At 35.4% G+C, this 16,129-nt stretch overlaps 1 protein-coding gene across 1 annotated transcript in view; it reads left to right on the top strand.

The window, feature by feature from the left end:
• FANCB (FA complementation group B) overlaps nucleotides 1-16,129 on the top strand; it is a 35,783-nt gene that overhangs the window by 3,709 nt on the left and 15,945 nt on the right. The window contains exons 2-4 of the mRNA XM_017512355.2: nucleotides 4,353-5,372; nucleotides 10,432-10,584; nucleotides 11,801-11,893. Of these exons, the coding sequence (XP_017367844.1) occupies nucleotides 4,440-5,372; nucleotides 10,432-10,584; nucleotides 11,801-11,893 (1,179 nt within the window). The 5' untranslated portion in view covers nucleotides 4,353-4,439. The remainder of the gene's footprint in view (nucleotides 1-4,352; nucleotides 5,373-10,431; nucleotides 10,585-11,800; nucleotides 11,894-16,129) is intronic.

Genomic DNA, 16,129 nt, shown 5'->3' with positions numbered 1-16,129 from the left:
ATGGCACGATCTCGGCTCACCGCAACCTCCGCCTCCTGGGTTCAGGCAATTCTCCTGCCTCAGCCTCCTGAGTAGCTGGGATTACAGGCACACGCCACCATGCCCAGCTGAATTTTTGTATTTTTAATAGAGACGGGGTTTCACCATGTTGACCAGGATGGTCTTGATCTCTTGACCTCGTGATCCACCCGCCTCGGCCTCCCAAAGCATGTGTACTTTTAATATTTTCCTTTCCAGAAATCTAGGATACCTGACACTGGACCTTTGGGAAATTCATCATTATTCATACATTTTGATGGAATATAATATGTTTATTTTCTCTAAATTATAGTTTCATAAGTAAAAGCCACAGATTTGATTTACCTACCCTATCTTCTTTACTGATGAAGCTGAAACTACTTTGTGATAACTCTTGTCCCAGATCTTTGTGTTAATTACCTGACAAAAACCAGTAAGCCAGTGACTTCTTTTTTTTCTTCTTTATCTCTTTTTATTGACACATTTTAATTGTATGTATCTAGAGAGTAAAATTTGATGTTTTGATACATACATACATTGTATAATGGTCAAGTCAGGGTATTTAGTATATCCTTCCCTCATGAATGTATCCTTTCTTCCTGGTAAGAATGTTACAAATCATCTAGTTATTTTGTAATAAGTAATAAATTACACCTTACTATTAACTATCTTTACCCTACTGTGCAATAGGACACCAGAACTTATTCCTCCTAATTGTAACTTCATACCCTTTTACCAACCCCCCCCGCGGATTCTCCCATCCTCTCTCCCTTCCCCAGTCTCTGATAACCACTGTTCTACTCTCTGCTTCTATGATAGCAACTCTTTTTTTAAAAAAAAAAATTAGATTCCAGATATTAGTGAGATCAAGCAGTATTTGTCTTTTTGCGACAGGCTTGTTTCACTTAACATGATGTCTTCCGAGTCTGTCCATGTTGTTGCAAATGGCAGGATTTCATTTAATTTTGTGGCTGTATTAATAGTATTCCATACTATGCATCAAAAATTGTTATATACACCAAATTTATTTTTATTTTTTAAATTTTTATCTATTTTATTTTTTTATTGCATTTTAGGTTTTGAGGTACATGTGAAGAATATGCAAGAATGTTGCATAGGTACACACATGGCAGTGTGATTTGCTGCCTTCCTCCCCATCACCTATATCTGGCATTTCTCCCTATGCTATCTCTCCCCAACTCCCCACCCCCGCTGTCCCTCCCCATTTCCCCCTGACAGACCCCAGTGTGTGATGCTCCCCTCCCTGTGTCCATGTGTTCTCATTGTTCAACACCCGCCTATGAGTGAGAACATGCGGTATACAGCAAATTTTTTAATCCATTGATTCATTGTTGGACATTTGGGTAGATTCCATATTTTGGCTATTGTAAATAGTGCTGAATAAACATGGGAGTGCAGACATCTCTTTGACATTGATTGTATTCCTTTGGATATAGACCCAGTAGTGGGATTTCTGGATCATATGGTAGTTCTGTTTTTAATTTTTTGAAGAATTTCCATACCGTTTTCCATAGTGGCTATACTGATTTACATTCCTACCAGCAGTGTGTAAGTGTTCCTTTTTCTCCACATGCTTGTCAACTTTTGTTATCCCTTGTCTTTTTAATAATAGCCACCCCAACTGGAATTAGGTAGTATCTCATTGTGGTTTTGATTTGTATCTCCCTGATGATTAGTGATATTGAGCATTTTTTTTTGTTTACCTGTTGGCCATTTGTGTGTCTTCATTTGAAATATGTCTATTAAGTTATTTTGTCCATTTTAAAAATTGGGATATTGCTGTTCTTTATATATTCTGATATTAAGCACCTATCAGATGTATAGTTTGCAAATGTTTTCTTATATTTTGAAGGTCGTCTCTTTACTTTTTTTTTTGCTGTGCAAAGCTTTTCAATTTGTTGGCTGTGATTTTGAGATCCTATTTAAAAAATCCTTGCCCAGTCCAATGTCATAGTGTTTTGTCTATGTTTTGTTCTGGCAGTGTAATAATTTCAGTTTTACATTAAAGTCTTTAATCCATTTTGAGTTAATTTTTTTATATGATGAGAGGTAGGAGTCTGGTCTCTGCAAGTGGATATCCAATTTCCCAGCACCACCATTTATTGAACAGACTGTCTTTTCCCCAGTGTGTGGTTCTTGGCACCTTTGTCAAAAATTAGTTGGTTGTAGGTGCATGAATTTATTTATGGTCTCTCCATTGTGTTCCATTAGTCCATGTGTCTTTTATGTCAGTACCATGCTTTCTCAGTTGCTGTAGCTTTGTAGTATGTTTTAAAATCAGGTGATGTGATGCTTTTAGGTTTGTTCTTTTTGCTCAGTATTGTTTTGGCTATTAGGGGTCTTTCTTGGCCCCATTTGAATTTGGATGGTAGGGTATTTTGCTAAAAATATGATATTTTGCTAGACATTGCACTAAGTCTATAGATTGCTTTGGGTAGTATGGCCATTTTAACAATATTACTTCTACCAATCCATGATCATGGGATCTTTCCATTAGTTTGTGTCATCTTAATTTTTTTCGTCAATATATTATAGTTTTCAGTGTAGAGATCATTTACCTTTTTTGTTACCTTTATTTCTAGTTATCTTATTTTTTTGTAGCTGTTGTAAATGGAATTATTTTCTTGATTTCTTTTTCAGTTAGTTCACTTATTAGCATATAGAAATGCTGCTGACTTTTGTGTATTGATTTTTTATCCTGTGACTTTACTGAATTTATTAGTTCTAACAGTTTTTTGGTGGAGTCTTTAGGGTTTTCTCTGTATAAGATTATGTCATCTGCAAACAAGGACAGTTTTACATCTCCTTTACAATTTGGATGCCTTTTATTTCTTTCTCTTGCCTAATTGCTTTGGATACGATTTCTTGTATGCAGTATATCATAGACTGAATAAAGAGAGATCAACAACTTTTTTTATACGTGTGTTCAATATTGAGGATGTTCTTTTGTCCTTTATTTTACTAATCGTCTCAGTTTCCTTTCTTTTTTTTTTTTTTTTTTTTTACGGAGTTTCGCTCTTGTTACCCAGGCTGGAGTGCAATGGCGCGATCTCGGCTCACCGCAACCTCCGCCTCCTGGGCTCAGGCAATTCTCCTGCCTCAGCCTCCCGAGTAGCTGGGACTACAGGCATGCGCCACCATGCCCAGCTAATTTTTGTATTTTTAGTAGAGACGGGGTTTCACCATGTTGACCAGGATGGTCTCGATCTCTTGACCTCGTGATCCACCCGCCTCGGCCTCCCAAAGTGCTGGGATTACAGGCTTGAGCCACCGCTCCCGGCTCAGTTTCCTTTCTTACAATGAGTTTGTTCAGAATAAGGGAATGCATGGTAGGACAGAGTGGTGGTTAAAAGTGTAGACTCAGGAGTCAGAAGCCTCCTTTTCCAAACCAGTACCATTGCTGATTATTATTAACTGTGGATTACTGTTCTAACCTTGAAAAATTTTCTTACCTTCTTTAAAATAAGGCTTTCTTGCTTAAAAGGTGGAATAATAAGAGTACTTCTTTTAAGAGAATAGTTGTTAGAATTAAATAATGCATGTATTGTACCTGCTATATAAAAGCTTGAATGATTGATAGCTATTATTTAATTATTGTGTTCATTATAATAAGTTGTGTTAGTCCTCAATTTTTTTTTCCTAATTTGAATAAGAATGGTGACTTTCTTGGGTCATACAAATGCATACAAATGCATTGCCTTTGTAAAGTAAGATTTATTTGTATTTCTCCTATGGAGAGTTTTTTTTATAGCATCTCCTATTTTTATTCCTGGGGTTTCTTTTTTGTCATAGAGCCTATACAGGCTCCCGTCTCTAGGAAGCAGAAGCCCAAGTGCCTGGGCTGTGGGAGAAGCATAATTCAAAATCACTGTATTTGGAAAGACTGAGTTGCAAGACAAGTAAACCACTAATTGAATTGTCATTCTAAAAGAGCTAAGGCAGAGAGTGGGAAACCACATTAGAGTTGTTAGGTTTGAAACAGAGAAGTACAATCCTTAAGCAATTTTCTGAGCCAGAACGAATATCTGAAGTCTCTTTTACTAGAGCATTTAATGCTTCAAATATATGCTGTTAACACTTTCAGTTATCTTTTTTCATATGGTTATTTGTATTCCTAGCAAACTTTTAAAAGGGGTCTACAGAAATAGAGACCCCTTTATGTTAAGCATGATATTGTCAAAATAGTATAAAAAGCTTAAAATGTTTACTTAATAAAATTTATAGTTACTTATGTTGTAGTTCTCTAACAGAAACATGAGTTTTCTCTTCAACTCTTCCTACTTCATGGCAGTTTTTCCTCATTTCTTTTTTAGGGTTAGAAACATCAACTGGAATCAATTTGCATTTGAAAATTAGATCAACACAGAGATTGATATTGTGGAACGACTAGCAAACAAGCAATGTCATCTAACGAACAAGAAAGGCTCTTGTGTTATAATGGGGAAGTCCTTGTTTTCCAGTTGTCTAACGGAAATTTTGCAGATAAAGAACCTACAAAAACACCCGTATTACATGTCAGAAGAATGGTATTTGACAGAGGAACAAATGTATTTGTTCAGAAGTCCACTGGACTTTTTACCATGAAGGAAGAAAACTCTCATTTAAAAATCATGTGTTGTGACTATGTGTCAGATTTCAGAACTGGAATTAATCTCCCTCACATTGTGATACAAAACAGTAAAAAGAATAATGTTTTTGAATACTTTTTACTAATTCTTCACAGTACCAATAAATTTGAAATGTGTTTGAGTTTTAACCTAGGCTATGAGATTAAGGATAGCCTAAGGGTCCTTAATGGCCCTTTAATTTTGTGGAGGCATGTCAAAACATTCCTCTTTATCTCTTCTCAAACTAGCAAAGTTATTAGTGTGTTAGGTAACCTTTCCTCTATTCAGTGGGCAGGGGAGATTGAAAATTTAGGTATGGTTTTATTGGGACTAAAGGAATGTTATTTATCTGAGGAAGAATGTACTCAGGAGCCTTCAAAATCAGATTATGCAATTTGGAATACCAAATTTTGTGTATATTCTCTTGAAAGTCAAGAAGTAATAAGTGATACATACATTATTCCTCCTGCTTATAGCAGTGTGGTGACTTGTATACATATCTGTGCAACTGAGATCATCAACAACCAGTTAAGAATATCTCTTATCGCCCTTACTCGAAAGAATCAGCTGATTTCATTTCAGAATGGAACTCCTAAAAGTGTGTGCCAGCTTCCATTTGGAGATCCTTGTGCAGTTCAACTTATGGATTCGGGTGGAGGAAACCTCTTTTTCATTGTATCCTTTAGGTCCAATAATGCTTGTGCTGTATGGAAAGAGAACTTTCAGGTATAATACTTATTGCCATAATAATTCTGTTGGTGGTCTCAGATGTTTGAAACATTTCTATACTTTGTAGAGTTCCTTCTGGAGTCGTATTATCTAAGTCAATTTTCAGTTCTGTACTTGATGTATATTACAGTGTTCTTTTTTCTTAAAGTTGATATAACATGCTGGTGTTTTTTTTGTCTTGCCATTTTGAGTCATAAAACCTTTGAGTTGTTTGGAAATATGTAAATACATATGTAACTATAATTAAGTATTTATTTGTTTTTTGGTATAACTTTCTAATTTTTATTAATATGATAGTAGATGTGTATTTTTACTTAGAATAAGATTATTAATGATTTGACTAGATAGATAAGCCTTCCTGGAAAATTCAAATCGATTTTTCAACATTCATTCATTCATTCAGAGACAGGATCTCACTCTGTCACCCAGGCTGGAGAACAGTGGTGTGATCTCAGTTCACTGTAGCCTCTGCCTTCCAGGTTCAAGTGATTCCCTTGCCTCAGCCTCCTGAGTAACTGGGATTACAGGCATGTGCCACCACGCCTGGCTAATTTTTGTATTTTTAGTAGAGATGGGGTTTCACCATGTTAGCCAAGTTGGTCTCTAACTCCTGGCCTCAAGTTATCCACCTGCTTTGGCCTCCCAAAGTGCTGGGATCACAGGCCTGAGCCACCATGCCCGGCCAACTTTTTAAACATTAATAATTATGTATTTAAGTTTACTTCTTGTTTCTGGTTTATTTCTGAAAGTGAAATATAGAAAAATTCCTTGAAATCTATTACTGTTTCTGGAGAGACAAATAATTTGTTCTCCAGAGACAAGTGGTAAGCATTACTTTTTCTAAAAACTTACCCAGAGAACTTTAATTATGTTATCTTTTGAAACGCAGAACTGACTTTTCAGCAAGTATTCACTTTTAATGTAAGGTTTGGAAATTGCTCTAAAATATTCACTAGTATTGAGTGTTAAATAACAGGTAAAAAGGCACAGAAAATCAATAGGAAATTAGAGGTTTGTAACTGCGTGTCGCTACCAATAATATTTCTCTGATTCTGCTTTTTTTGGTAACGTTACATCCTCCTGGCTTAAAATGTATTTAGTTATGTGATTTGAAGTGTTTATGAATTAAGATAAATCATAATTGCTAGTTAGAAATGTCTCTTCCAAAACTAGTACACTATGCAATTTTTAGTTTTTGTGCTACTTGGGAGAAAAAAGCAGATATTGCCTTATTTTGTGTGCCCTGTCCATTTAATTAGAAGCTTTATATGGAATATTGTTAAATGTTTTAGAAAGTTTGAAATTCATTTTTAAATGTGAATCGTTATGGTTTATGTGTCGGGGGAAGGAGTGTCGAGTTAGAATTGTAAATCTGTCTTTGCCTTACCAAGTACTTTTATATTAATAGGAATTATTTTGAATCTCTATAATACATATTTATCCTCTATAATACATAGAGAACACAAAAGGAAAATAATTTGAAAGCTATCCTATTTTATTTTGAAAAGCAGTCTTTTAAAATCACATTATACATTTATTTGAAAGTTATTTGGAATTGTCTTTCTGTTCTCTTTTCCTTTAAAGAAATGGTAGGGGAAAAACATCTGCTATGCCCTATAGTCTTTTTACCGTGGTTAAGGTAACATAATAGAAAGAACACATTTAACCTGGGTTTGAATCCTAACTGAGCCCCACTTACTGGTGTTGCCTTAAGGAATGTAATTCTTGTGAACCCATTTTCCTCCTTTATGAAATTTGGGATCATCCTGACTCAGAGGGGAGAATTAAGTCTGATAACATTATAAAGTATCTTGCACAGAGCTTGGCACACAGGAGGAACTCAGTAAGTAGTAGCAATTACTATGTTAGACAAAGGGCAGGGCTGTCATCAGTTACTTTCTCCTACTCAGGATCCCCTGTTCACCTAGATAAGATAAAAACAATTCCTTTATATGTCATTTATTGTAGTCCTCACTCCCTTGAAGTGGGTCCCCTCCTTGGACCCTGGAAAGCTCTGCCACTAACATGTTACCCAAGGCAGGAGACTACATTATTACCTGTAGGTGGACCTATAACTGCTGCTTCCCTGACCTGAAGTTGTGTCCTAGGGCACTCTCTCTACAGTGTACCACTATCTTTTCCACACATTACTTACCTCAGTCCCTACTGACTTACTCCCTAAGTTGCTTCTTGAGGAATTCTGTACTTCTAACCTGCTCTCAAATGTCCTGTTTTAAAAGCTCTGGAATTACACCCTGATATCTACAAGTAAGTGCTTTGAAGTTGCCTCTAACCTTGCCAGTTTGGGCATATTCAGGTCCTGCTTCTATCTTGGCGTTACATTTATACTCAACTTCTTAAAAAAAAGAAATATAGTTTAAGGTAAAGTATTCAGTTACTTTTAAAACAGAAACAAGGCTGGGCATGATGGCTCACACCTGTAATCCCAGCACTTGAGGCAGCCGAGGCAGGTGGATCACTTGAGGCCAGGAGTTCAAGACCAGCTTGGCCAACTAACACGGTGCACGCCTGTAGTCCTAGCTACTTGGGAAGCTGAGGCATGAGAATCGCTTGAACTTGGGAGATGGAGGTTGCAGTGAGCTGAGATCATCCCACTATACTCCAGCTTGGTCCACAGAGTAAGATCTGTTTCAAAATAATAATAATAATAATAAATTTTAAAAACAAGTAAAAGCTAAGAATCTAGAAATAAAGAGGGAGTAGAAATAATTATGCCAAAAAAACCCTAGGTTAAGAGAAGTAATTACATTTGAACAATTACATTTAGTTTTAGCAGTTAAGACAAAAAAGTAAATATGGTGGGTTTTACAACTGAATGGAACATACTACAAGGTAAAATTTTTTTCTGACATTTAAGTTCTGAGAATTTACTGTTTGTGGTATTTTGTAAAAGATGTTGAGCAATAAGATGAATACCTTATTAAATAATAAGGTGGGTCTTTGATAGCAGTTTTCCCCCCAAATAGCAATAGAACCAGTCTGCTTTTGGGTAGGCTATGGATTTATTCATCCATCTATCCTTTTACTACCTCATTCTAAGAAGGAATTTAGACAGGTTACAAAGGTTGGTAAACTATAAACAAGCATAAATTAAATAATGAAAAGCAAGGTTAGTGTGTTCCCAGATTAACACTTGATCAAAGCCCAAGGTGTGATGTTTAATGTGGTAATAGGACTTGAAACAGAGCTGAATCTAGAGGAATACATGATTAGCTTTTTTCTTCTTAGGATTTCTCTCTTGAGCAGAAATTTTCTCTGCAAGTTTCGGCAAGAATCTATGTGGCAGGCATTTCAAATTGAGGTCGTTGGCTGGGTGTGGTGGCCCACGTTTGTAATCTCAGTGCTTTGGGAGGCCAATGTAGGAGAATTGCTTAAGGCCTGGAGTTTGACACCAGTCTGGGCTACATAGTGAGACCCGCATGTGTACAAAAAATAAAAAAATTAGCTGGGCATGGTGGCATATGCCTGTAGTCCCAGCTGCTTTGGAGGTTGAGGTGGGAGGATTGTTAGAGCCCAGGAGTTCAAGGCTGTAGTGAGCTGTTATAATGCCACTGCACTCCAACTTGGGAGACAGAATGGGACCCTATCTCAAAAAATCCATCTGTCAATAAAATTGAGGTCATTATCAGGTATACCTGAACATAGCTATTGGTGTATTGTCGATAGAGCTTAATGTGTTCTGGTGCTGTGCTGTCTAATATGGTAGCTACTATCCAGATGTAGTTATTCAGCATTTAAAATGTGGCTAGTCAGAATTAAAATGTGTTGTAAATGTCAAGCATCAAATTTCAAAGATTTAATAGATATGGTAACATCTCTCAATTTTTAAATGATTACATTGAATTGAAATGACAATATTTTAGATATATTTTGTTAAATATATTAAAATTTCATCTTTTCATTGCTATCAGAAAATTTAAAATTACATGCCTTATATTTGGGGCTCACTTACCATTCTATTGGATGGTACTATTCTACAGCTATAGATTGCAAATATATGTGTGCACACATGCATGCATAGTTCTGTGCTGTTTCCATGCCAAACACATTCTTATTACTAATGTCTCTTCCCATAGTCCATTATACACCATGATACTTGTGGGAGAAAGGGAGGATATGGCTTTACAAATAAGCTGTTTCTCTGTACAAGCGAATAATCAGCTTTGGAAATTAGCCTTATAGGGCAAGGTTGATATTTGGGCATCTGGATATTGTATCTGCTCCTGGAATTCTGAGTAGGGGTTTTAGCTCTTTTGTCTCAGGGAGAAGGGAGATTTGATCCTCATGGTGTTAGTTTTCCTTGAAACCAATCTATATGTACCTTTAAGAAGTTGCCCTCTATTTTAAATCTGAGGTCTCAGGTTCTGATTTAAACTGATCAAATCATTCCATGAGGCTAGGACGGTTCTGGCTGTCCCACTCTTAGGACTCCTCACCTGTGTACCCGATATTAGCTATATTCCCCTCCACACCCACACCAGGGTTTAACGTTTTAAGCTCATCTGGACTCTATTATAGGTTATTTTGCATTAAGAGCTCTTAAGGTGTCTTTTAGTACTGTCTGGTTACCTAATGTAACTGAATTCCTTGAGTAATTTGATCATAAATATATATCCACTAAGACTTATGGGAATGAGAGTCATCCTTAAATTAGCTGTGCGAAAGAATCTTCACTAAAGTTTGACGCATGATAAATGTTAGAATTTCCAAAAGATTTAGTCATGAAATGTATTAGAATTTATAAATAGATGACAATTAAATTTTAAATATAGAAATCAAGAACATGACAGTCCCTGGACAAACATGAATAAAATCTTAAATCTAAGTACCTTGCTATTTATAAAGTTGTTATAACTCCTTATATTTTCTCATCTCCTAACCTCTTTATTTTATTTCAGTTTTTACTATTTTCATTACCTATTTATAAGATCGAATTTTACAAATTAAAACTCCATGAAACAAAAAGACTTAATTTGTTTATTTCACATTTGATTTTTTCTTGTCTATTCCTCCTATAATGATCCATTTCTTTTAGGTTGCTGCTAAGTGGGAAAAAGTTAGCTTGGTATTGATAGATGACTTTATTGGAAGTGGAACTGAACAAGTACTCCTACTTTTTAAGGACGACTTGAACTCAGATTACCTGACTTCATTTAAAATAACAGATCTTAGAAACATAAACTATTCGGTAAGGTCTATTTACTTATTATATGTTATTTTAAGAACCATTTTAGAAAATTTAAGTGTTCAAAAGCTTTGACCTATCATTTAAATATTGGTGATTTTACACTTAAAGTAAATTTTTGAACTTTAAAAATACATAGATTGAAACTTTTAAATATATACATTGAATCTTTTTTCAACAAATGTTATACAAATTGACCATGCTTTTCGTATAAATTTGAATTACAGTGTATCTGGTGCTTACTTAAGGGACAGTTATACTGTAAATTAACTTTATTGTTGCTTCTGAAAATCACATTTTGTACCAATAAATATAATATTGGATTAAATAAGGAATAAAATAAAGGAAAACTGCTTTAGTAAAGGAAGTAACAGCTCACAATATCTTGAGATCTTGGACATATGGGAAATTATGACTTTGAAGTTTTTAGATCAATATGAAATCTCTCTAAGCCTCAGGTTTTTCATTTGTAAAATGAGCATAATTTTTATTTTCTCCAGTTATGGGATTTTAGGATTTTATAAAAAGCCAGTGAGAACCCAGGAATTCAAGGCTGCAGTGAGCTATGGTTATTTTGTTGCACTTCAACCTGGGTGATGGAACAAGACACTGTCTCTTAATTAAATAAATGGGAAAATGTTTACTCTTTAAAATGAAAGCTAATCAGCTGATACTGTGTAAAGCAGTACATAAATGTTAGGTGATAGTATTAGGAATCATAATACTTTTTGTCTAGTTACAAGAAGATGATGGGGGAAATATATAGTTTGCCTTTTTTTTTTTTTTTTTTTTTTTTTGATGGAGTTTCACTCTGTCGCACCCAGGCTGGAGTGCAGTGGTGCGATTTGTCGGCTCACTGCAACCTCTGCCTCCTGGGTTCAAGCAGTTCTCCTGCCTCAGCCTCTCAAGGAGCTGGGATTACAGGCACCTGCCATCATGCCTGGCTAATTTTTTGTATTTTTAGGAGAGATGGGGTTTCACCATGTTGGTCAGGCTGGTCTTGAACTCCTGACCTCAGGCGATCTGCCCGCCTTGGCCTCCCAAAGTGCTGGGATTACAGATGTGAGCCACTGCATCCAGCCTATAGTTTACCTTTTATAGAATAGTGTGTAACATGGGAAACTGTTCTGACCTGATATACTTTAATTGTATTTTGGTAATTTTATGAATTTTCAATTATTTCAAAATTTTAGTTTTAGTGTATTTATTTATTTATTAGAGTGAACCATCGGATTGCAATGAAGATGACATATTTGAAGATGAACAAGATAATCGTTACTTGGTGGTTCCGCCTCTGGAAGCAGGACTGAAAGTTAGTGTCTGTTTGCTTTTTTGCTTTTGCTTTTTGATTAGTGCTATTCTAAATGATGGAAAGAACATTGAAAGAAAGGTCCTTAAAGTTTAAGCAACCTGGTGCTTGGGGAAGAATGGTATTTCAAAGGATCTTTATCTTTTTGGTACCTCTGTATAAACTGTTATGATATTACTTATCAATGTATCATCTAAAAATGATACCTTTTTATAGTGAGACTATTTAGATTTGATAAGTCTCATGAGGGAAAATAGAAGAAACTCACTTTTGAAAACACATTCTTTCTGGGATCAGTATGCCACAGTATCTTTTTTAGAGTAGCAGTGAATATGATAAATCATAATGCATTCCAGACATGAACAGTTTACTTTCATATTTTCCATAAAAAGCTCCCTTAAGGAGTTTTTTTTTTTTTTTTTTCTTAATGTACCAAAGTAATGCACATTCCCTATAAAATACTAAGGCTATGCAAAGAAATGTCAAAACAAAACAAAACAACCTAATGATTGTCTGTGATTCCACTACTTTGAAATAACCAGTTTTAACACTTTGACATGTATATTTTTGAAGATTTTTAAATGAATATATGCAAATTTACATAGAAATGTGATTATAAGATGTATGTTCTTTTGTAAGCTGTTGTTTATGATATTTAAAAATATACAGAAATTTTCCAAGAATACAGTGATTATCTCTGTATCCCCACATACATTCAACTCTTGTTACTTTTAAAAATCTTATTGGCCTCATTTGATTGTGTTTGTGTGTATGTGTATGTACATTTTTGTAGAACCATTTAAAAGTTGCAAATGTTATAAAATTTCGCTCTTAGGTATTTCAGCAGGAATTTTCTAAAAATAAGGATATTCCCCTTATGTAACTATACTACCCTTAACAATGTTAGAAAATTATTAACGATCCCTTAATCTTGTTTGCTATCTTGTCTATATTCAAATGTATTTAGTTGTCACAAAATTGTTTTTATAGCTGTTTTTTTCCAGGATCCAATCAATCAAAGTTTACACTTACATTTGATTATATCTCTTATTGGTCTTTTTATCTAGAGTAATTTCCCCTCCCCACTTTTAAAAATTGCACTGAAGAGGGGGGCCGTGCTAATTGTATCCTCCCTTTCGGATTTGTCTCTTTTCTTGCTGTATTATTTTTTTCCTCTTTAGGGTTGGAAAACTTTTTCTGGAAAGGGCCAGGTGGCAAATATTTATACTTTGCAGGTTGTTTTAAAATTATTTTGCAACTATGTCATTATTAGAGTGAGTTCACTTTAATAAATGCTTGTTGAACACATATTAGACATGAATGTGAGCAGTAGATAAATAAAACATCATAACAGATACAGGTAGTGCTCGACTTACGATGACGGTCGGGACTGCGGACCGGTTGTAACACGATTTGGCCGTAAGTTGAGTAGGCTATATGTACAGTTGAAATGGTGCACGCAGAGATGGTAGTGCTGCCGGAAGCTGGTCCGCACTGTCATACGCCCAGCTGGGCAATGTTTTCGCTGCCAGACGCGGAGCAGTCGTGGCTAGCGGTTGTGGTCTTAAAGTCGAATGGTCGTAAGTTGCATAGGTCGTAAGTCGATCAATACCTGTATAGAACCATGAAAGAAGACTTTGATCTATTAAAAATTTTTGTACCCTGAACAAAGTAAAAGTAATAAAAAGACAAATTATGAAAAAAGAAATTGTAATACTTGACAAAATATTGATTTTCTTGATATAAATGTGCATTCTTATACTGTATTGTATTGTTGTGAATGTATAGTGGCCCAACCTCAGAGGAAAAGTTATTATAGTTATTTAATTATAAATTACTTATATCTTTTTACTCTTGCAGTTTCACTTCTAGAAATTTCTAAGGATGGAGATGATTGTTCAAGAATGTTTACATAGTATTTATAAACTACAGTATTGGAACAAATCTAAATATCATTAGGAGTATGATAAGAAAATTGTGATATGTCTGAACCATGGAATACTATGTAGCTGTCAAAAAAAATAGTGTATATTTTTATGCTGATTTAGAAATGATGCCAAAGTATGAAAGCATGATGTTATGAAAGGTTTAATTTATGAAGCAGGATCAACTCTCCTGATTAAAACTGAAAATGATAGATGAAGTCTCCTTTAAAGACCTTCTTAGAAGCTTCAAAAAGCGGACACTGTAAGGATAAATTATCAAATCAAACTTTCAAAGCTGGAGCCCAGAGAGATAAGCAGAACACTGATGCTACTTTTGCCCTGGGAGCATTCGTATTAAACTTAAATTGGTGGTGCCCCAGGCATCTGACAAAAACAAACAGAAAATCCTCTCTGGAAACATACATTCATTCTAGCCCTCATAAATCTCACAAGTAATTTTTCAAAGAAAATGAGCTGTCCACAGAATAAGCACATAAACAAGGCATCATGAGTAATTATTCACATAAAATAACCAAACAGCATTTCTTTCAAGCAAAAACACACTGAAATAAAAAAACTCAATAGGTGACTTTAACAGTTAACTCAAAAAGATTCAAGAGATACAGAGCAAATTAGTGAACCAGAATATATGAGAAAAATCCAGAATGTAGCACAGAGTCAAAGAAAATATGAAAGGCTTTAAACAACGTTAAGGGAAGGAAAGGAGAAATGGAGGTGGTAGATAAGAGATAGTTGAATATCCATTTTGTTTCAAGTATCCACATGTTCACAGTAACTTTCAATATATATAATAAAGTTCTAAACGCTGGAAGGCCTTGTAGAGATGAACAAGTCTACCTTCCCACCATTTTGCACATGATGTAACAAATAGCCAGAAAGGTTAAGTGATTTGCAGAGCTAGACCTAGAGTCCATTTCACTGTTCTTTCTCCCCTGAAATTTGTGTTCCAGTCCGTTACTGGAAGGGGAAATGAGGAGACCAGGACCTTAGAGAAACTTGTACGCATGTACACAGATGTTCATAGCAGCTATTTTTTGTAACACTGCACAACTGAGCATGACCCAAATACCCATGAACTGGAGAATGGAGAAGTAAATAGTGGTAGTCATATGATGGAATACTGTAGAGCAATGGAGGAAATGAACTACAGCTACTAGTGACAACATGGGCAACTCTAAAACCTGATACATGCAGAACAATTCCATTTATAAAAGTTTCAGAAGCAAAACACACAAAAAAACTTATAGTACTCCTTAAGAATTCATGCAAAGGTGGTAAAATTATGAAGACAGGCAAGGAATTATCTTAAAAGGCCAAGATAGTATTGACTCCAGGGGAGAAAGGGCAATTGTGATTGTGGAAGACCCCTGTGCAGCTCCTGGAGTGCTACTTTTTGATTTGGGTGGAGTTACGTGGCTGTTGGCCTCATTATTAGTCTGTAAAATGTTATTTTGTACTCTACATTCTTCTGCATGTATGATAGAGATCACAATAAAGAAGAAAAAAGCAAGGTTCAGTGTCATGCAGTATAATATAATATGCTCCTATATTTGGTTTTGGGTGGATTTTTGTTTGTGCAGAGGAAAAAGCATTCTTTAAGATGCACATGGAAAAGTTCTCGGAGGGTACACATCTATTGGTTGTGCAAATGGCATTGAGCATCTAGGAAGAGAAGGTGAGGTGTACATTCACATCGTTTAAATTTCTTACCATGTGTCTAATTTATTTTTGTAGCTTTATAGCAAAACTTTACAACCAAGATTATTTAACTGCTCTACTAAATCACTATATTGTCCTGGAGTAAGGGACATGTTAAGGAGGAAGAGTGAACACTGATAATTTTTGAGAGTGCAGTTCAACCTGCCAACATATAGTTTTTTCTTCTACTCCTCACCCCTCCGGTAGCTCAGTTGTGGCTACATACCTTTGATGGGTACATCTGCCTCCCCGCAAATAACAAATTACTGAGCGAATGAGTGATGGAGTGAGAATTATGTGCAGCCCACAGAACTAGGTCAACATAAAAAGTTTTAAAATATTAGCTAGACACTTTACATACTTTGTGCAATAAGGTAAGACATAAGAATAATTCAGTCTTTACTCTCCAATTTCTATTCATTGATTAAAAGAAAAAGAATTTACCTGCCTTGAAATGTAATTTAAAAGAAAAGAATCCCAAAAAGTGATGCATTTTTTTTTTTTTTCTGAGACGGAGTTTCACTCTTGTTACCCAGGCTGGAGTGCAATGGCGCGATATCGGCTCACCACAACCTCCGCCTCCTGGGTTGAGGCA

Source organism: Cebus imitator, unplaced genomic scaffold, assembly GCF_001604975.1.
Source record: "Cebus imitator isolate Cc_AM_T3 unplaced genomic scaffold, Cebus_imitator-1.0 Scaffold471, whole genome shotgun sequence".
In the NCBI taxonomy this organism is placed as follows: domain Eukaryota; kingdom Metazoa; phylum Chordata; class Mammalia; order Primates; family Cebidae; genus Cebus; species Cebus imitator.
The sequence above is the reverse complement of the archived record's forward strand: the minus strand, read 5'-3'. Positions and strand labels throughout refer to the sequence as shown.